Here is a 23,569-nt window from a genome sequence, read left to right on the forward strand (position 1 = left end):
GAACAAAATATCTCAAAAAGTTGTGGACGGATTCGGAGGAAAGTTGGCAGAGAGGTAGCGTATGTGACAAGGACGAAATGATTAGATTTTGGTGTAGATCCGGATTCGGATCCGGCTACTCGAATTTTTGAAGTGATTCTTCACCATTGGGAGGTAGGGCCAGAAACTATACATAGCAGGATATCTCAAAAAGTTATGGATGGATTTGGACGAAACTTGATGGACCGGTTGGGTGTCTGACAAATACAAGGAAGAATCGATTCAACTTTGGTGAAGATCCGGATCCTGATCCAGCTAGTATAATTTTTTAAGTGATTCTTCACCAGAGTGATATGGCCAACCAGGCAGTGGTTTGCTCTCGACTGTGTGCCGTTCTCGTTAACACTTGATCACATTGGGTTACCATATATGATTTTAAATAAAAAAAAGAAGAGGACACAGGGGTCAAAAAAGGGTGGGTATTTGTATCAGTTTCTACCAACTAATGAATTAATATTACCGTAAAATGGGGTGAATAGGGACAGCAAGGTGAATTAGTGAAAATTATTAGTGAAAGTCACTAATACAAAAAAATAATAATCAAGAAATAGGGACAGTTTGGATAAACTTTTTATCCCATATTTTTTTCATTTTTCACCGTGGATTATATTATGGGTGCATATTATGTGCATCCATCTGAGCTATCAATTTAGCAATAAGTTGGAAACTCAGGATTGTTTCTTGATTATTATTATTTTGTATTAGTGACTGTCCCTATTCACCTGTAAAACGGGGTGAATAGGGACAGCCATAAAATCCTATTTATTCCTATTTAACCCATATATGGGGTTAAAGGGACTATAAGTTGCTTTTAAAAAAAACAAGAGAACACTTTCAACCCAAATATCAACAAATCAGTGTGGTTATCAATTTTCAGCGAAAAAAGTTTTACTAACTTTTTTTCAGTTTGTGTCCTTATTCACCTTGCTGTCCCTATTCCCCCCCATTTTACGGTATCGTATATGTATTGTGTACAGCACGTCTACATTGAGTATAAACAAGCATTCTGAGTATTGCGCTGCAATACATGTCCCCTACCGGCATTGGGTAGCACTGTCATAGAAGACAGTATTATGACTTACCGCACTCTAAATTATAGTCCGGAAAACTGTTGGGGAAATTCCCAAAATTCAAAGTGCCATAACTTTGTCAAAAATGATCGAAACGTCGTGAAGTTTGAACTTGATCTGTAACTTATCATGAGGAAACCATGTACCAAGTTTGAAATCATTAGCATTAAGAGTTTAGAAAAAACGTCCGGAAAACTGTTCTTTGCGTGACGGACTGACGGACCGACAGACTGACAGACTGACAGACGGAGGGACGGAGTGCAAACCTATAGTCCCCTACGGTGTACACCGGTAGGGGACTAATAAATAAGAACAAATGCGTTATGGCCTCAAAAGTAATTTTTTTATTTACATTATTCAAATTTCTTTACATGTCGTGAATCCTTTGCTTTCACCAGTCCTTCAATTTTGGGAATGAGGATGATGAGGTCTCTCCTGGAACTGTTTTTTGTGCTTGTCCGAGTCCACATGATATTGTAAATCAATAGCATCTTTATTTTGCCACAGAGACACGTACGTACCAGCTCTACATACCACGCACTCTCGACCACTTCAAAAACATGGGAATTTTGTCTTTGATTCAGCAGCGAATTTACACTTTCGTTTTGCCATTGTGAAGAACAAAATCAAACATGGAGTGAGGTTCTGATGCCAGGACGTTTGGGATTATGCAATTTAAACTCAACATCTATCTTCGTGGGATAATGCGGAGTCTCCCATCAGGCTTGGACTCAGAGAGCTTGAAACGGCGACTATTTCAGGGATCAAGACGAGTTTTAGAGATTACGCAAGATGGAAACAAAACAAACGGTTCGTTTTCGATATAGTAACATGACACTCGTGGCAAAAGAGTAAGCTAACCTGTTGGAATGGTTTACAGTATTTGTATTTGTAAGCGTTTTCAATGAAACTGTGCTTAATATGTGCATTCGTGTTCTTAAACTTAAAAAAAAATTCCCCTTATGAATCCTAAACCACCAGGAACCTATATCCCCCTTTTTCCCATTGAAACATTGCCCCGACATTCGCAGATTCGACATTCGCAGCATTTTCCAGGAAAGTATCTCCCCCGCGAATGTCAAGGCTCTACAGTATATTCTTATCACCTGGTGTTGGCCTCGTGGTTAGGGCGGCAGGCTTGGGATCCTAAGGTCCTGAGTTCGAATCCCGCTGAATTCATGTCAGGTGGGGTTGACTCAGCCTGTCATCCTTCCGAGGTCGGCAAAATGAGTACCAGATAACTGGTTATTATAAAGAGGCATTGCATAAGCATTGCAGACCCACAGAAAAAAGCTGATGCAACCAGCAGCTGGGTGGCTGCACACGAACCACGACCAGTACATTCTTTGGGGGAAAAAAACGCTGCTTCATGTGGTAAACACAAGAAAAGGTCATCCCTTACTTTCACACGAGATTCACAGCAACATTCGCCACAAGTAGTATCCCAAAAAACTGGCAATGATCACGAGCACCACCAGCAATGTCCCAGAAAAGACGGGTATCATGATGACCACTGCACATTAGGAGTTAGGCCCAGTTGCATCAAGCAACCTCAAGGAAAGATCTGAGGATTTACTTAAATATTTTCCCAAGTTTCCCCTGAAGAACATATCCTTAATTTGAGGATCGTTGCATACTTGAATACTCCTTAAGTTTTTCCTTAAAACCTTCCTTAGACTCAAGGAAACATTCCTCCCCTCTCCCATCCCAAGCAACATATAAAAAGTGTGCGTGTAGCACAAGCATCATTTAAATTTTTTACAAAAATTTAACAAGTTTTACTTTGCTGCAGTCTTGCTTTCGGACACCACTTCCTATCTCTAATCTGATTGGTTGCCGAGCATAGCAACGGCTCCTAAGGATTTCCTCAACCTTAAGGAAATCATTACTTGAGGATTCCCTAAGGGTTGTTTATGCAACAGCCTTCAAGGAAATCCTTCGCTAAGGAATCACAGTGTACCTTAAGGGGAATCTTTCCTTAAGGATAAGGGAATTTTATGCAACCGGGCCACAGTCTTTAAATAACAAGCACAGCTAACAACACAAATAAACCAGAATTGTGACCAAACAAGAGAAAAATGCAAATGAACAACCTGCACAATCCCAAAAAATAATTATTTATTGTGGAGCCTGCACAATGCATGCAAAATCCCAAAGTATGTCACTGGGCGACTGTCACTCGGTGCCATCTGTACTTGGCGAGGTCACTTGGTAAACTGGAGCAGTCTTTTCTTTAAATGCACCAAAATATCTGCTACAAGGAATCTTCCACATCAGAATCTGAGCCGGGCTCAGTCAACCTCACAGTTTCCTCACCGTCCTGAAGGCAGAGGGAAGAAGTTGGGGAGAAAGATTACATCATTAAGCTGCATATGCTCTCAATCAAGAACAAGGTCAACTACACAAACAAACTCCATTGACACTCAGTAGGGTGCACATCTCTGCCAGGCTTAACAGTTTACGTTTTGTATCTCACTGATAGGCCAGTGTAAAGAGTGTAAAGGTGGTGTAAATGCCTTGCTGGCCACACCTGAACTCCTATCCACCTACAAGGCTTTTATCCACAGCTTGATGGAACATTGCTCTCCCCTCTGGGATAGCGCCCTTGCCTCATATCGAGCTCTGCTTGACGCCGTGGAAGCCAAGGCCTTCAATATCATTGAAGTGGAGCTGTAAGGCACACGTGTTCCACCAGAAACCCCCCTTGCAGTGAAACTCCCAAAATCAAGAATCACAGCTCAACTCCACTCATTTGTTCCTCTTTTTTTCCCACCCTATGGAATCAAATTCCACATAACATCCTCATCGACCACTACGCAAACACAAATCACATACGACCCACAAAAGAGAAAACATGTATTACAAGATGCAAACTCAGCGACTAACTCAACACCACCATTATCCCATTCACTCCTGCACAAACAACAAAAATCATCAAAAACATCAAAAACTCACAGGCTCCCCACCCTGACAACATCTCCAATTTGCATTGAAAACACCTTGCACCACACGGCACATCAGCCTTCACAAATATAAGCAACTTGTACTACCAACACTCAAGAATTCCCCAAATTTGGAAACAAGGCAAAATCATTACCCTCCTTAAACCAAACAAAGATCCCACCAAAGCAACCTCTCACAGACCTATCACATTACTTTGCACACCCTCCAATTTTACAGAATGCCTTGTATTTGCACTCCCAAACCATCACATCCCTCTGTCACACACCGAACACAGATTCAGACCAAACCACTCCACCACCACTCTCCTCACAAATCTCACACAAAACACCTTTGAAGGCTTCAACAATAGAAAACCACCAAAACACACTATTCTCACCACAGTAGACATCAGCAAAGTGTTTGACAAACTCCCAAAGCTCTTACAAACAAACAAAATACAAAATAATGGTGGCTAGCCAACTACCTGTCATGCAGAGTCATTCGTAATTTTTAACGGCAGGTCATCACACACACGATACTTTCTGAATGGAGTCCCTCAAGCCTCAGTCCTCTCCCCCACACTCTTTAATCTGTTCAAGCATGACATTCCACACCCACCCAATAACATGCAATTAGCCCCATATGCAGACGATATAACCATCACCTCTACTCATAGGAACATAAACATCACCACAGGACAACTTCAACCCTTCCTCAGCACCCTACAAACCTGGCTCACCATCAACAGACTAAAAGTATCCCCCTGAAAATCAGCAGTCACTCTTCTAACAAATTACACCAAGGAACATATGTGCTGCACCAGGCATCACACTGAACAACATCACTATTCCACACACACACCAAACAAAAATACTCGGCGTCACTTTTAACACATCCATGCCATCCACAGATCACATCACAAACATTTTTAAAAAAACATGCACACCCAGGCTGAACACACTTGGGGCACTCACAGGCACCAACATCGGACACCGCAAAGAAACGTCATCACTAACATACAAACAGTACATTAGATCAGTCATCAACTATGCCAGCTCATCTTGGGCCTCCAGCCTATCAAACACACATCTCAACACCCTGCAGACCATACAAAACAAAGCCCTTCTCATCATCACAGGTTGCAAATTAACAACACCCATCGAACACCGACACACAGAAGTAAAAATGCTAAAAATGAAAGACCACTTTGACATGAGAGGTGCACAGTTCCCTGCAACGGCAAATACCAACCCCAATCACCCATGCCACAACATGTAAAATACCCACAGGCCTCTAGACACATGAAAACCCACAGGCCCCGAGACACTACAGTAACATCCTTTGTAACACCCCCCCTTCCAACCCCCCAAGCAACAAAAACTACAAAAAAACATCCACATCACCATAAACACAATAAACAACTTGGGCCCAAACAGTATCTTGGGCACAAAACCCTCACCCATCGATAACACAGAGAAACTACTCCCCATGTCTAATAGTGTTCACCTTTCACACCTTCACTGTGGACACCACCCACAACAGTTACACTACAAACATAGGCTCAATGACACCGATGACGACACCTTCAACCACCCCAGGCAGCTCTACCCACAATAGAGCATATCATGGAAGACTGCGCGGTCCTGGCTTCACGTAGGCAAGAGCACTACATCTTAGATGGGAGGGATCTCTGTGTCGCTCCTGTGGGATCAATCGGCTATCTCCGTGCCACTGGTCTGTTCAACCAGAAATGATTGGGGCAACACAACAGCAACTTCCACACCCTCTTCAATGTCATTCTTCCCTTCGGGTCTTCAAAACAGCTGTTCACCACCATCTCAAATCATCCCCTATGCAAAACCATGATCTTTTCTACACCCATATAAAACCACCCTCACACCATCCCCCCAAATTTTGCTTTTGTACCCATCTTGACTAGACCTTGCGTTCTCTCCCCTGCCGCTCATTGTTACCCGCATCCCATGTTGTCTGTCTCTGTCTATTTTCTCCCTTAGCCCTGCTGTCGTTATTTCCCTTCTCTTTCTGCTGTTCCTTTTGTCATGTTTCGTCTGACCCATTCTGTGTTGTAGCATTTCCATAAGCCTCGACTGTATACAAGAATTTTTTGGGGATCGAAAACATATTCAAATACAAAGAAAACACTCATGTTGGTTGTATGCTTGTTACAGTGCCTTCAGAAAGTATTCACACCCCTTGACTTTTTCACATTTTGTTGTTACAGCCTGAATTTTAAATGGATTAAATTTTAAAAATGTTACCATCTACACAAAATACCCCATAATAACAAAGTGAAGACATGTTTTTAGAAACATTTATAAATTGATTGAAAATCAAATTCAGAAATATCTAATTTACATAAATCTTCAGCCCCCCTGAGTCAATACTTCGTAAAAACGCCTTTGGCAGCGATTATAGCTTTGCTTCTTCTTGGGTATGTCTTATCACTAGACTACGGATTTTTATGTTAAGAAAATAGGCCTTTTATGTTTTGAAAAGCGGTATATATATTTTTTTATGTGAAAAAATCCCGAAATATTTTTTTCCCCCATTTTATTCATTTTTTATTAATACCAAGTTTTTCAGAAATCAGTCAAAAAAAGAACAAAAAATGGTAAGCTTTTTCCTGCACAACATTAAGCACTCTGGGCTAGTAAACAGGTAAAAAATGACGTTCAGGTACCTTTATTGTAACCGCATTGTTTGATAAGTAGAGGACTAGAAGAAATTGACAAGACCCTTTTAGGAACGGTTAAAGTAGGTGTTTGAAATCATTATCTTGGTAATGTTCTCCTTGGTGAGGCGGTGTCGGCGGTCGGTGAGGACGTTTCTGTAGACGGAGAAGGACCTTTCCACGTCGACGCTGACGATGGGGCAGTACCTCAAGAGGGGGATGTCAGCAAGCTTGACTCCAGCCGGCACACCAACCTCAGATCCGTGCTGATCTCCATCCAGGATCAAAGCCACTGTCCTCAGCACACCAATGTCGGGATTGCGCTGCAGCACCGCCTTGAACTTGGTGAGCAGGATCTCCTTACGGCAGCCTCGGATCTTTTCGAGCTCCTCCTTGGCCTGATCAAGGAGCTGGAAGGCCTTGGCCAGCTCCATGCCGGCCTCCTCCAGCTGCTTAAGGATCTTCGGGATGAACGACACGTGGGCATTTAAGAAGACCAAACTGAGCTTGATGTCCGCCTTTCCGAACAGGTCCTTGGCACTCCGGATTGCCATCGCGTCGTCATCGTTCAGCTGGTCCACAATGTCCTTGACGGCCTCGAAGTGCTCGGCGTAAAACACCGCGGCGTCGATCCACGTCCCCCACCGAGTCAGAATGGGCTCCGGGGGGAGAGAAAGATTGGGCTGCTGCTCCTTCCAAAAGACAACACGCGACGGGGCTTTGACGAACACCTTCTTCGTCATGGCAATCAGGTCGTTGACGTCCTTGAACATTTCTCGGACTGTCTCGCAGACACGGTGGAGCGCGTGGGCAACGCAAGTCACATGCAGCAAGTCCGAGAAGAGTTCCTTCAGGGCATGGCCGGCCTTGATCATATAGGCCGCGGCGTCGCTGACGAGGACCTTGAGGCACTCCGGCTTGAAATCAGGCCAAAGATAGCGCAGCGTGTCATTGACTGCGCGCACGATCTCCCTGGAGTTGGTCTTCTCCAGAAACATGCACTGGTCGAGGTGGGGACGAAAGTACCCCTCCTTGGACAAGCGTCCTGCGATGATGTTTGGCCACATATCGACCTGCCGAATCGGTCGTCTCGTCGACGGACAGCCAGATGGGCTGCTATCCGAGGTCGGCACGGATCCCCGCCAAGGCCTCGTCGTAGCACTTGTCGAGGTAGTGCTTTCGAATCCAGCTTTCATCGGGGATCTGGAGAGTGATGTGCTTCTCCAGGAACGACCGGAGGGCAGGGTTTTCCAATTTCGACCATGGGATGCCAGCGGCCAGCATGGCCTGGCACAGCTCCCGAGCCACGACGTCGCACTTTTGCCTCTTTCCGCCACCAAAGTCCTCCATGGTGGCTTGCGTGACCGTCCTCTTCTTCTTCAAGGCCAAGTTGTTCTTGTGGCGGTCTCCTCGGACATGTTGGGCCAGCTCAGACTTCTGCTTCGCCCGGAAAGTCTTTTCACAAGCTCGACAGAAAGCCGTGTCACTCGACACGTACTTGAAGGTGGCCCCATCGCCGCCAGCGTTGAATTCCTTCAGCCACTTGTCACGAAGAGCAGCACTCATCTTGATAGGAGACTTGTTCACACTTTGTGTACACTCTCTCACTGTAGTACACCGCCTCACTGCTGTACACGCTGGGGACGCAACACACGCAAGTGGACGCAACATTTTGTTTTTGAGATCGATCGCAGTTAAAAAAAATTTAATTTCCCTAATTTTTCCCTATTTTTCCCTAATATTTCCCTTTTTCCAAAATTCCCTAATTTTTTTTAGCATTGCCAGACATTTTCGACCAAAAAGGGCATTTTATTTTATTTTTCCCGAAAAAGGGCGAAATTTTTTTTTTCTCTGAAAATAGCAAAAAAAAATTTGGCGCACAAAAAAGCGGTTTTATGTGAAAAAATATTTTTTATTTTTTCACATAAAAATCCGATGTGCACTTTATCAGCTTTGCACATCTGGATTTGGTGAGTTTCTCCCATTCTTCCTTCAGATTTGCTCAGGCTCTGTCAAGTTGAATTAGATGGGGAATGTCGGTGAACAGTAATCTTCAAGTCTTTGCACAGATTCTCAATGGGATTCAAGTCTGGGCTTTGGCTGGGCCACTCAAGGACTTTCACGTTCTTGCTCTGAAGCCATTCCAGTGTTGCTTTGGCTGTATGCTTGGGATCATTGTCCTGTTGGAATGTAAATCTTCATGGCAGTCTAAGGTCTTTTTCACTCTGAAGCAGATGCTTCTCAAGGATTTGCCTGTATTTGGCTCCATTCATTATTCCCTCTAGCCTTACATGTCTCACAGTCCCTGCCACTGAAAAGCATCCCCATAGCATGATGTTGTCACCACCATGCTTCACAGGTGGGATGGTGTTATATGGGTGATGAGCTGTGCTCAGTTTTTGCCAGACATAGCACTTTGCAATCAGGCCAAGTAGTTCAATTTTCGTCTCATCAGACCACATAATATTTTGCCTCATGCTCTCAGTCTTTCACGTGCCTTTTTGCAACTCCAGGCATGCTGTCATGTGCCTTTTTCTCAGGAGATGGCTTCCATCTGGCCACTCTCCCTTAAAGCCGAGATCTGTGAAGGGCTGCAGAGACTGTTGTCCTTCCGGCAGGTTCTCCCATCTCAGCCAAGGAACTCTGTCATTCTCAAAGTTAAAATGTCAGTGTTCATTGGGTTCTTGGCCATCTCTCTGACCAAGGTCCTTCTTGCCCGGGTGCTCAGTTTGGTCAGACGGACAGCTCTCAAAAGAATCTGGGTAGTTCCATATTCTTTCCATTTTCTATTGATGAAGTTCACTGTTCTCTTGGCATGAAATTCTTGGAGCTACATTTGTCATTTTTGTCATATTTGGGGGGTCATGATGAAGTCTTGGCATGTTTCAACACTATAAATTGTTTATACCCTTCCCCAGATCTGTGGCTCCTCACAGTTCTAGTTAAACAGACAGTTCCTTGGACTTCATAGCAGAGTTTCTGCTCTGACATGCACTGTTAACTGTGGGACCTCATATAAAAAGGTGTATTTCTTTATAAATCATGTCCAATCAATGGAATTTGCCACAGGTGGACTCCAATCAAGTTGTAGAGACATCTCAAGGATGATCAAAGGTAATTGGATACACCTGAGCTCAATTTGAAGTGTCATAGCAAAGGGATTGAATATTTATTGACCCAAGACATTTCAGCTTTTCATTTTTAATTGATTGGATTTACTTTTTTAGAAATTTTTACACTTTGCCGTTATGGGTACGAGCAGGAGTACCCGGCGTTGCTCGGTGATGTTCTAACACTGTTGGAATTTTGAATAAATCAATTAGGTTTTATTTGGGTTTTTTCGTGGGGGCCTAAAATACCTCCCTACACCCACTAAAGAAAATTTATATTTAATATAATATTACACACACACACACACACACACACACACACACACACACACACACACACACACACACACACACACACACACACACACACACACACACACACACACACACACACACACACACACACACACACACACACACACACACCAGGCATTTTAAGGCCATTTTCCCTGCTAGAGCGGGGGTTAGCCTTGCGGTCCCCATGACAATCTTCTCCATTTTGCCCTATTTTCTGCATCTCCCCTTGTTAACCCCCTTGCCCGCATTTCTTCCACTATCTTTAGCCAAGTCTTTCTCGGTCTTCCTCGTCCTCTACTTCCTTCTACATTCATTTCCATCACTCTTCTCAACCAGTCACTTTCATCCTTCCTCAACACATGACCAAACCATCTCAAACTGTTCCTCTTCACAGCATCAATCACAGGCTCTATTCCCATCATCTTTCGCAATTCATCATTTGTCTTCCTCTCTCTCTCAACGATAACACATCCACCGAACCATTCACCCACACACACTAATGGGGGATAATTTACCTTTCACGTAAATTAATTAATATTACCAATACAATTTCCTCAAGGATTTGCCTGTATTTATTTGCCCGAATAACATAATCATAAGCCATGGGGTATGAATAATATTACGTACAATTAATATTACCTTTCATGCAGCTACAAAGACTCAGGCACTAGAGAGCGATTTTTAAAAAGCCAAAAAAAATTAGAATATTTACGACACACACACACAAACAGACACAGAAACGGCTCTTTTATAGTATAGATTATTAGCAGAGCAGTTAAGAGGAAGCATCGTTCATTTTTTCAGGAAAGCACCAAATTTGGCACAGATGTAGTATGGAACTATACAATTGTTTTCCTGAGGGGCGCCCAAAAATTCAGAACCCCTGGTGGCCGCCATATTGAATTTCAACATGACCGCCCTCTGTGACCTATTTCCCTCAATAACTTCTGTACTATGAGTGGTCTTGGTCTTGTATTGTGGTCTTGGCAATAGCACACTACTTTACCTACAAGTCATACGGTGTGGAGGAACTCTGGATTGCCATTGGCACTGGTAAAAGCTTCCGCTACCTTGCCATCCATAAAATTGCCACCGGCCTTGGCCGCAGGAAGTCCGAGTCTTTGCCATTATTTCATGCCTTCACTGGCTGCGACACAGTGTCATTTTTTGCCCAAATTGGGAAAAAGACAGCCTGGAAGGCTTGGGAGGCATACCCCAGCATCACGCAGACCTTTCATGCTCTCGCTTATAGGCCATCTGTGGACGCTATTACTATGGAACTACAGAGCATAGAAAGATATGTTGCCATCCTCTATGACTGGACTACCGAGATAAAGACAGTGAATGACATGCGCCGACACTTGTTCACGAAGAAGGCAAGAACAATTGATCACATTCCCCCAACAGCAGACGCCTTCGAACAACACCTAAAACGTGCATGTTTTCAGGCTGGACACGTATGGAGTCAGGCACTTGTGCCCTACCCAGAACTTCCATCACCAGCTGATTGGGGCTGGATGAAAACAGGGACTTCTTGGACACCAATTTAGACCACAATACCACTGATACAGGAGGCATGTTCAGAGCTTTCAAGCTGCCATTGTAAGTCGGCCTGTAAATGCTCCAGGGCAAATCTGCCCTGCACATCACTGTGTGACTGCGATGCACAGTGCTTGTAGTACTACGCATCTGTGCGAGAGCCTCCACCTTTCAAGTGCCCACAATATTTTAAGTTAAAACTGTAACTGTGTGTAACTTTGATTAATTAATACCATTCCATTGTTACCAGAGACCAATAAAACAATGTGTATCACTTGGAATTGAAATTTTACCGAAAATACTATGAGAGATTCAAGGAAAATGGAAACACCATGGCGGCCATCTTGAAATTAAAGATGATGGATGCCAATCTTTATGCAATTGATCCAATTGGATTCAGAGACCATGACAACATGGGGTAAGACACTGGAACTGTGGTGTTATCGCTCATAGTATAGAAGTTATTGAGGGAAATAGGTCACGGAGGGCGGAGGGCGGTCATGTTGAAATTCAATATGGCGGCCACCAGGGGTTCTGAATTTTTGGGCGTCCCTCAGGAAAACAATTGTATAGGTCCATACTACATCTGTGCCAAATTTGGTGCTTTCCTGAAAAAATGAACGATACGCCCTATTTTTCGGTCTTAACTACCTAAGTATATGAGAATATCAGTGATAAAAAACGTAAATTTAATCCATTTTTAATTCAGGCTGTAACAACAAAATGTGAAAAAGCCAAGGGGTATGAATATTTTCTGAAGGCACTGTATGTAGAGAAGTTGGTGTGTGTCAATTTCTTTCTATAAATCAACATCGGGGCAATACCCGTGGCGCTCACCTGGTAGAATAAACAGTATACTGCACCGACTAAGGGTATTTTAAACCAATTAGAAGACAGGGCAGCATGTAGAATCATACTAACATAATCCTAAGACTTTACACAAACAAACAAAAAAAAGACATATTTTGGGGGGCAACCCCCGCCCCTCCCTCAACCCCATATACCTCCTAAGACCCCAATTTTTCTAATGCCTTGCACAAACATTGGTACATCATGGGTGATTAAGGTTGTGGTCAAGTTTCATCGAAATTGCGTGTGTAGTTTCTGAGAAGAAAGCAAATACCTATTTTGGGGGGCAACCCCCATAGACCCCAAAAGGGGCAGATTTTTTAAATGCCGTGAATAAACTTTGGTACATCACGGGTGGTGAAGGTTGTGGTAAAGTTTCATCAAAATTGTGTGTGTAGTTTCAGAAACGAAAGCAAATACCTATTTTGGGGGTCAAACCTGGACCCACTTTGACCCCCCGTAGAACCCCCTGGACTTTGATTTCCTTAGTGCCGTGAATAAACTTTGGTACATCACAGGTGATGAAGGTTGTAGTCAAGTTTCATCGAAATAGTGTGTGTAGTTTCAGAGGAAAAAGCAAATACCTATTTTGGGGGGTCAAACCTGGACCCACTTTGACCCCGGGAAACCCCCTTAGACCCACATTTTTTTTAATGCCGTGAACAAACTTTAGTCACAACACAACAAATATAATTTGTGCCAAATTTGGTCGCAATCCCATCAGCGGTTTCGGAGAAGAAGTTTCAAGTGTTTACGGACGGGTGGACTGACGGACGGACGGACTGACAGACGGAAAACGCGCCATCGCATAAGCTCTCCCAAAGTTCCTTCCAGGTGAGCTAACAAGCATCACTTCAAAGCATGCTTGTGATTTGAAGCATGCCAGGAACGAAGTTAAGGGTATCGCTTCAAAGCATGCCAGAAACAGTGCAAAGTATACTTGCAAGATTGGTAGTGAGTGCGCCAAGAACATCAATGTGAAATTGTCAGATAGAAAAGTCTTCCAGCACATTGCAGACACGTTAACACAGATGTCTGCCTGCAAAGAACTTCGCTCGCTCGCATGCCAAAAGCTACGCTCCCAATCATATTCCCACAATTTCCTTAAAGTGTGGGGGTCATTATGCATGTCTTTCTTACAACCTGCATTAAACGGCAATTATGAGTCCGCCAATGTTGTAGGAACATTAAAGATACATACCAAGGTTAAAAAACAGAAAATAGCTTTAAACCCACCGCCCAAGTCCTGTGAATCGGGAGTTCTTGGACAAATCCCTGGTTCTCCATGGCGTACACGAATACGGCCAGAAGTGCAGATGGCGCATGTAACATAAAGTGTAGCCCTGGCCTGAATCCCAGCACGAGCATCGATGTTAAAGTCACGAGCACAGCAGTGACCTCTGAGACTAGAACGTGGAACATGTTGTCCCGAAACTTGAGTGTAAATGCAACAGTGAGACCCAAAGCAGCCGTCACACCGATGAGACCAATGGAGGACATGCTGTGGCCCAGCAATGGGCCACAGCTCACCAGTCTTTGTCGGGATGCTGGATGAAGTACCAGTGATAGCGAGGAGAACAAAACACCAAAAAGGTAGAGGCGTGTGTTCTGTCCAAAGATACTGTCATCGACCCCACCATCCATTTTTAAGATTTTTTCATTGTACACGTTGGCAAATGAGGCACTCAGGCACTGGGCTGCTATGAGCAGATATCCGGGATTCCAGGTATGGTCATCAGGGCTAACGGCCAGTGAAGAGTTGTTATTGCTTTGATGGTTTGGTGAAGACTTGGTTTGAGAGCAGTTTCCATTGGTCACAGTTGTGGTCACTTGCAAGGTCACGTGAGTTGCTTTGTGGTTTGAGCCACCAGCCGAATCAGTGAGCCCGACAATAGAAAGGAAGAGAACGAGGAGAGAGGCCCACCGCACAGCAGAGAGGTGTCGTCTGTACAGAGAAAACATATCACTTCTTGAAAAAAAAAAATTCATGGGAAAAGTATTTTAAGGGGGAAATACAAAAACCAAAGCAGCACAAAGCTCAGCTGCCATTGTCCTGCACTGACTCAAAGCTAACTCCCCTCATCCCCATCCCCATGCTTCATCCACATACCCAAGTATGAATCGAAATAAGATGGCTGTTGTTATAATGCCAAAGTTTGAGAGCAGAACGACCACAGCCTGTGGACACAAGTAATGAGAACAGGAGTTTAGGATTTGTGACCTTACAGAGACATGTCCAACTTAAGGGGCACAGAGATGCCTGAGCAAAGGTGCATGGATGTGCCCAAACAAATTAGCGTGTAGGAGCCCAAGCAAAGGGGTGCAGAGGAGCCTGAGCAAAAGGGCGCGGTGGCGCCAAAGCAAAGGAGTGCGGAGGAGCCCAAGCAAAGGGGCACAGAGATGCCTGAGCAAAGGGGCATGGATGTGCCCAAACAAATTAGCGTGGAGGAGTCCAAGCAAAGTGGTGCAGAGGAGCCTGAGCAAAGGGGCATGGATGTGCCCAAACAAATTAGCGTGGAGGAGTCCAAGCAAAGGGGTGCAGAGGAGCCTGAGCAAAGGGGCATGGATGTGCCCAAACAAATTAGCGTGTAGGAGCCCAAGCAAAGGGGTGCAGAGGAGCCTGAGCAAAGGGGTGCAGAGGAGCCTGAGCAAAGGTGCATGGATGTGCCCAAACAAATTAGCGTGGAGGAGTCCAAGCAAAGGGGTGCAGAGGAGCCTGAGCAAAGGTGCATGGATGTGCCCAAACAAATTAGCGTGTAGGAGCCCAAGCAAAGGGGTGCAGAGGAGCCTGAGCAAAATGGCGCGGTGGCGCCAAAGCAAAGGAGTGCGGAGGAGCCCAAGCAAAGGGGTGCAGAGATGCCTGAGCAAAGGGGCATGGATGTGCCCAAACAAATTAGCGTGGAGGAGTCCAAGCAAAGGAGTGCGGAGGAGCCCAAGCAAAGGGGTGCAGAGGAGCCTGAGCAAAAGGGCGCGGTGGCGCCAAAGCAAAGGAGTGCGGAGGAGCCCAAGCAAAGGGGCACAGAGATGCCTGAGCAAAGGGGCATGGATGTGCCCAAACAAATTAGCGTGGAGGAGTCCAAGCAAAGGGGTGCAGAGGAGCCTGAGCAAAGGGGCATGGATGTGCCCAAACAAATTAGCATGGAGGAGTCCAAGCAAAGGGGTGCAGAGGAGCCTGAGCAAAAGGGCATGGATGTGCCCAAACAAATTAGCGTGGAGGAGTTCAAGCAAAGGGGTGCAGAGGAGCCTGAGCAAAAGGACGTGGTGGCGCCCAAGCAAAGGAGTGCGGAGGAGCCCAAGCAAAGGGGTGCAGAGGAGCCTGAGCAAAGGGGCGTGGAGGAGTCAGAGCAAAGAAGTGAGGAGTCCAAGCAAAAGGACATGGAGGAGCCCGAGCAAAAGTGGGCAGAGGTGTGGGAGCAAAGAAAACTAATGAGTAGCTGGAGGAGGTGAGCTAAATATTTGAAGGAACTAAATTGTATCTCTTACTGGGGAGAGGTAGTAGAGAGTGTAAAAGGAGAGGAGGTTGTCGACACAATAGAGTAGACCGGGAAGTGCCCAGCGCATAAATCGGAGGAAATCACGAAAGGAATGCCAGTAAACATCGTCCCATTGACAGCCGTCTGTGTAGAAACAAAGTTAAGGGCAAATAAAGACACAACACGGATAAAGATAAGCAGATGAACAAAAATATAAAGATAAGGACATGCACATGCACATACACACCTCTTATGAAAATAACGAGGCAGATGAAGGAGCAGACGAACAACTTCAATGCCTCCGAAGCCACAACAACTGTTGCTGGAAGGTACAAGTATGTTCCATCTGGAATAAGATGTACAAGATCATAGTAACACAGAACAACAGTATCCAGGCTCATGGAGGAAACACAAGTACTCAGAGCCTAAGTCAAATTTCCAGTGAATGACTCTCCGTTAAATGTTCTCCTGACATTTGCATGAATGTCTACCTTTTGACTTGTATGCTTAAGTCAAGCTCATAAAAGAACTGGATGACAGAGTATGAGAAGTACCAAAAAAATAAGGGGGAGTGACAGGACAAGAGACGTTCAGACAAGCAATGGCATGAGTAGGCAAAGCTGCAGGTAGACAAAATCATTCTCATTTCTTGTGATGAAAAATATCTTTAATGTCGAACTGATCTTGATCAATTAATAAATCAATCCATTTTTATTTTGTCTATCTACGACTTTTAATTTAGAATGAAATCTCATAAGATTTATTAAAGAAGGAAAGGGTAATAAAAGCAACAATTAAGAAAAAGCAAACGATAAAAAGGAAAATGTTAGGACATTTAAGACCTGAAATCTATGAGACTGTTTTTGAGTTCTACAATTGGGGATCTTATCACAATAATCCTTGATCACTAAATTATTCTTCAATCTTAAACTACCGGGCGATTCATCCTTAGATAGTAACGTGTCATGCAGGCCTGAAATGTATAATTAGGTCAGAAATGCAGTCAGGAGGGTGTAAGCAAAAGAGTACCTCAGGGATCAGTACTTGGACCATTATTATTTACTAGTAAAACGTCCGTAAAAAATGACAGGTTGGAACAGTTTATTCGACGGTGCAGCCTCGTGAGCATGCCAAAGTCTGAAGCCTCGGCCTAGTGTCAGGTGTGCTTATATCTTCTTTATTTATTAGACATCGTATGCATGAAAAGGAACACTCGTTTTACTCTGCGCGCGTTGCACATCCTGTGCATAAAATATCACCTCCCTGTGCCTTGTATTTATTGTTATTTTAAAAAACGTTTCTGTACACCGACCTTGAGGCTCGGTTTGCAAGCCACCGTCTACGTTTCCAAGAGAAAATACATAATTACTCTTGTATGGAAAATGTTTTTCGGGCTGGTTTTATCCGCAAAAATAGACTATAGTGAACACATATTCGTGTTAAAGGATTGGCCTTTAAAACCTACCCTTATGAAGGGGGACAGACATCTGTACAAACACACAAACTGACATTGTGTTTTATATGGTAGATGATTGATGTACATCAATGATTTGAAGAGTGGGTTAGAGTATGCTTTCTAAATTTGCAGATGACACAAAGCTTGGAGGTAAGGCAGATAGCAGAGAGGGCATGGATACAATTTAGGAAAGTCTAGATACTGTTGTGGGAATGCCTTCTAAGGGGAAAATTTGCATATTATAGCGGAAGTTATTTCACATTGCATGTTTTAGTGCAAGTGCGAGGAAATTTCATTGTGATGTAGAATATGTGTCGTTTTATGTGGAGAAAGCTGTTATCAACCATCCACACAAGTGTCTGTCTAAAACCACTTTCTCTTCATATGCTTTTTAAGGTTCTTACCTTCATAATCTGTCTTCAATGTTATTTTGAAGCGTCCGACAGGCCATCAGGCATCAAGTTTAGGCAGGAGCTCCACCATGATGCAAAAGACGCCAATAGAGTCGGGTGACAGGTCGGAATGGTTGGATTCCCCACCCACGAACTGAGTACGAACTAATAGTGGCTGAGCAGGAAGGGGTTAGTGACATCACGGGCAGCAGCTATAAATAGGGATGACGTGAACAGCGGGATATCAGAGGCGTGCAGAGCAATGGCGCAGAGCTGCACGGGAGCAGCAATGGGGTTTCTCCCCGAATGAGGCCTTTGCCACTGCAGCTCCAGGCATGCCCCTCTCAGCAGCCGGCACCCACTTTCTCCCTTGAGCCGCGTTTGGCCTGTGGTAACTGTTGACGCCGGGCCGTGTCACCGCTTGTAACTCGTTGTGGCCTCCCGGACGCAGCAGCAATATTTATTGTCCTGTAAATCTATCTGCCATTTTAGACGCAATTTATCTGCAGTACAGTGACGGTATTCAAGCACAAGTACCCAAATGTATACAGAAAGCAAACCTACCTTGGTGACCTTTATTTACTCTTTTAATTAATCTTTTATCGATTAATTCATATCTCACTCTGTGTCATTTTGGCAGTCAGGAAACGTTATACTTTATTGAAGTAGGCGAGCATCTCGGCGTTCACTTTACAGCTCATCTTATGCCGGTCGTGCATCTTGACAACCTCCATTTTTTAGCTCATCTGGAACGAAGTTCAGGGGAGCTTATGCGATGGCGCGTTGTCCGTCCATCAGTCCGGTCATCCGTCAGTCCGTAAACACGTGAAACTTCTTCTTCGAAACCGCTGATGGGATTGCGACCAAATTTGGTACATATGATATTTGTTGTGTTGTGACTAAAGTTTGTTCATGGCATTAAAAAAAATCGGGGTCTAAGGGGGTTTACCAGGGTCAAAGTGGATCCAGGGTTGACCCCCCAAAATAGGAATTTGCTTAAATCCTCTGAAACTACACAAACTATTTCGATGAAACTTGACCACAACTTTCATCATCCATGATGTACCGAAGTTTGTTCACGGCACTAAGTAAATCAAAGTCATGGGGGATCTACGGAGAGGGGAGGGGGGAGGGGTCAAAGATGGTCCAGGTTTGACCTCCCAAAATAGGTATTTGCTTTTTTTCTCAGAAACTACACACACAATTTTGATGAAACTTCACCACAACCTTCACCACCCGTGATGTACCAACGTTTGTTCACGGCATTAAAGAAAGCTGCCCCTTTGAGAGTCTATGGAAGGGGGGGGGGGGGGGTTGCCCCCCAAAACAGTTATTTTTTGCTTTGTTTGTTTAAAGCCTTATGTTTATGTTAGAATGATTCTACCTGCTGCCCTGTCTTCTAGCAACCATTGAAATTGGTTTAAAACACCCTTAGTCTGTGCAGTATACTGTTTATTCTACCAGGTGAGCGCCAGGGCTACTGCCCCTATGTTTATCTCCAACGACAGCTGATTACACGAGAACTTCCCAGGATTCAAGAAAGAAGCCATAGCCCAGTGTTAATCAGAGGACGACTTTCAGAGTTTATCACTGGAAACCAGGCCAAATTTGAAGATTGAAATTGCAATGCAGATCAGAGCACAGGGTAGTGGTGAGCGTGTGGAAGTAAAATAATTATTTTACTATGTTCAATTATTGAAAAAGAGAATTAATGACTATATCAGGTAAAACAGAGCTCTAGAAAACCATGTGATAGCTGCAAGGCATTTTGGGCTAATACAAAGTGATGAGCACTTGGTTTTTCATCTCTGTGTTTCAAAATTTTGCAATGTCAACCGTGAGAGATAACAGATGGCAGAGTCTGTTTTGTGCCAATATCTGATCAAACATCTGTTTACTCGTAGAATCCTTAAACGTCAGCATGAATAAGCATGAAGTATGATTATCCCATAAATTACCACATCTCTGTTCATCTGTATATAAGGGATTAATGTGAGGCATTCCACTAGAGGATAATGCTGACCCTGTGTGGTTTTAGCATCTCTCTCCGTAGGTATGTATTAATAAATGAAGCAACCAATCTGTAAACTGGTATGGCTCGATTGAGTTATTCCACGACAATCGTACATAATTGATGAACGAGAAAACGCAAATGCATTGAAACATGGAACTCGGTAGTTCCGTACACCCAAACACAATTTTTAAAAAATATGATAAACGGCTTGTAATGGAGCTGCCACTCACACATCGTACACACATGGACATACAAACTATACACAACACTGAAATATTAAACGAGAAAAACAGCCACTGAGTTTTGGGGAAGTGACGCTCGGGGTACTGGTGACGTCACAACAATGGCGGTGCTTTTCTCACCAGTTATACTGGGTGGTTTGCCATTGTCTCCTGGCATTGTTTGTTTGTGGTGTATCCTTTGTAATGCTGAGCAGCAAGCAAGGCAGCAGCACATACCGTATTTGGTATGAATTAGTCGCAGTTCAAACCAAAAACCTCCCAAATGCGGAGAGGACATTCTAGCCATTACACCACCCAGTCTGGTATCGATCACAGACGCGGAGAGGACGCTCTAGCCATTACACCACCCAGTCTGGTATCGATCACAGACGCGGAGAGGACGCTCTAGCCATTACACCATCCAGTCTGGTATCGATCACAGACGCGGAGAGGACGCTTTAACCATTACACCACCCAGTCTGGTATCGATCACAGACGTGGAGAGGATGCTCTAACCATTACACCACCCAGTCTGGTATCGATCACAGCCGCGGAGAGGACGCTCTAGCCATTACACCACCCAGTCTGGTATCGATCACAGACGCGGAGAGGACGCTCTAACCATTACACCACCCAGTCTGGTATCGATCACAGACGCGGAGAGGACGCTCTAGCCATTACACCACCCAGTCTGGTATCGATCACAGATGCGGAGAGGACGCTCTAACCATTACACCACCCAGTCTGGTATCGATCACAGACGCGGAGACGACGCTCTAGCCATTACACCACCCAGTCTCGTATCGATCACAGACGCGGAGACGACGCTCTAGCCATTACACCACCCAGTCTGGTATCGATCACAGACGCGGAGAGGACGCTCTAACCATTACACCACCCAGTCTGGTATCGATCACAGCCGCGGAGAGGACGCTCTAGCCATTACATCACCCAGTCTGGTATCGATCACAGACGCTGAGAGGACGCTCTAGCCATTACACCACCCAGTCTCGTATCGAACACAGACGCGGAGAGGACGCTCTAACCATTACACCACCCAGTCTGGACTCTGGTATCAATCACAGAGATCTGAAAGAGATCTGTCAGTGTGTTTTGTGTGCAAGCTGTTTTATGCTTGGAAAGAAAGATGACTGAATTTACCAATTTACAATGGAATCGATGACCGTTGTGTACAGGTTTGAGCTTATGAGGGGAAGCAATCGGGTGGTTGATGGTTGTTCTGTAAAGGTGGTCCCTAAGGCAGGTTTGACTGCATCCATGAACTCCCTCGTTATTCCTTATCGTTACAGCACCAACATCCAAGCATTGATGTTACGTCAACGTGCACAACTCAAATACATAGATCCCTTGCTTTGTAATTAATCGTTTCCTTGTATTACCTTCACTCGCATTAGTTGGTAGACATTAAAAGATCCCATGATATCCTTTGCGAAGAGTCGGCAAAATATTACTGGCACCCTGAACAAATTAGAAATTCCTGCTCACTCTGTCAAGTGGCACAGGCGCACTCCCAGCAAATGAGGCTACTTGCAGCCATGTGCTGTACAAAAAGAAGGAGAAGAAGACCTGGACTCGCAGACACCTTGGTGAGCAAAAGTCTGCAGCTTCCCAGCAAAACGTACAAGAAGGCCAAGCTGGCGGACACGTACACAGGACGCCCCGTCCACTTTGTATCATTGCCTGCAAAAATATATTACACACACACGCATATTACATACATATTACATATATATATATATATATATATATATATATATATATATATATATATATATATTGTTACAGACCGCGGACAAGATGTTAATTTGCCGAGCGGATGGCGCCGCGGCCCGAACCGTTTTTACAATGACTAAGACCCGATTCCTTAAACGTGGGCCAAATCGTGCCACAGATATTCAATGGGGAAAAGACAAAGGCGACACGGATGTGAAGAAGAGGAAGACAGAAGTAGGGAATACGAATATAATTTATTTGCTATTTACAACCAAAAGTAACCAAGGAGAAGGAAGGATAATAAAATAATTTACAGAAGAAATCAAGGAGACACAGTGAAATGCTAGCTTATCTACACAGGCTTAACTTATACCCTGGACAGAACAAACAAAACAAACTCACGTACACAAAAGGATGGAAGGCCAGGAATCGTTTGGAGGGATGAGCAGGTGGAATCACAGGGCACAGCGAGCAGGTCCACTCCGGGCGGGAAGCGAGGAGCCGGCAGCTCCTTGTATTCGGCTTTCACCGCACACCGGCAGGGTCACTTGCTGCCCCGTCAGGGCTTCACGCGGCTGGTTGAAGCGGCTCTCTGCAGAACCCTTTCTTTGCACTTCTCACTTGGCCTCCTTCTCATCACTCCTCACGCACTTTTGTCAAAGGCTTCCCCCGCGCTTCTGTCAACGGCTTCCGCGCGCGCTTTTTATAACGCCGCGGGCGATCAAGCCGCCGGCCGCCAGGACACGCCCATCGGTGAGCTCGCCTCGGCCCTGATTGGTCGGCACGGGCCCTCTGGCTCCACCCTTGATGACGATGGGCGGGCACGCCCAGGATTCGGCAGCTCCTCCCCCTTCCTCTCCCAGCCTACCTCGTTGCTAATGGAGTCGCGGTGAAAACAACAACCCACAGCTGCAGCAAATGCGGTTGGCAGGAAAGGCTTTGGGAATGGGAATGAATGGGGATCTATTTATTTGAATTCGGTGCAATGGAGTGTCAATTAATGGAAGACAAATCCTTCGCCTAATACACAGAATAAGGAAATAACTACCAACAAGGAGGAAATCTATGATTGGCTAACGTGATTGTTTATGAAATAACTACGGAACGACCTTTGACCTTTATACACAGACTGGAGGCAGGAGGGTCCAGAATAAAGCAATAAAAAAAAACACAATAGAAAAAACACAATCCTCATATCCACAACAATATATATATATATATATATATATATATATATATATATATATATATATATATATATACATATATATATATATATATATACATATATACATATATATATATATATATATACATATATATATATATATATACATATATACATATATATATATATACATATATATATATATATATACATATATACATATATATATATATATATACATATATACATATATATATATATATATATATATACATATATATATATATACATATATACATGTATATATACATATATACATGTATATATATATATATATATATATATATATATATATATATATATATATATATATATATATATATATATATATATATATATATATATACACAGACTTGGCATTTAATATGGAATATATATTTTTTCTTGACTTGGGTTTACTTTCTTAACTCAGTATATCAATCTGGTGAGTTTCTTTTACACTTTGGTGATTTATTTGTTAAAAAAAACCATGTCACTGATTGTCTGTCGCAGCAAGAAGTCAACAACAGGAT

At 43.9% G+C, this 23,569-nt stretch overlaps 1 protein-coding gene across 6 annotated transcripts in view; it reads right to left on the reverse strand.

Annotated features, from left to right (window-relative positions):
* Positions 1 to 3,205: 3,205 nt before the first annotated feature.
* The window catches only part of SLC35A5 (solute carrier family 35 member A5), a 52,718-nt gene continuing 32,354 nt past the window's right edge, over positions 3,206 to 23,569 (reverse strand). For 3 of the 6 annotated variants that reach the window (XM_078776475.1, XM_078776474.1, XM_078776473.1), the window contains 6 exons: positions 21,683 to 21,796; positions 16,260 to 16,358; positions 16,023 to 16,156; positions 14,650 to 14,717; positions 13,776 to 14,484; positions 3,206 to 3,429 (listed from right to left, as the gene is read on the reverse strand). In XM_078776475.1, the coding sequence (XP_078632601.1) occupies positions 3,364 to 3,429; positions 13,776 to 14,484; positions 14,650 to 14,717; positions 16,023 to 16,100 (921 nt within the window). In that variant the 5' untranslated portion in view covers positions 16,101 to 16,156; positions 16,260 to 16,358; positions 21,683 to 21,796 and the 3' untranslated portion in view covers positions 3,206 to 3,363. Of the gene's footprint in view, positions 3,430 to 3,639; positions 3,780 to 13,775; positions 14,485 to 14,649; positions 14,718 to 16,022; positions 16,157 to 16,259; positions 16,359 to 21,682; positions 21,797 to 23,569 lie in introns of all 6 variants that reach the window. The other 3 variants (XR_013623202.1, XR_013623200.1, XR_013623201.1) reach the window with 2 other exon arrangements.

Source organism: Myxine glutinosa, chromosome 4, assembly GCF_964187855.1.
Source record: "Myxine glutinosa chromosome 4, kmMyxGlut1.1, whole genome shotgun sequence".
NCBI lineage: Eukaryota > Metazoa > Chordata > Myxini > Myxiniformes > Myxinidae > Myxine > Myxine glutinosa.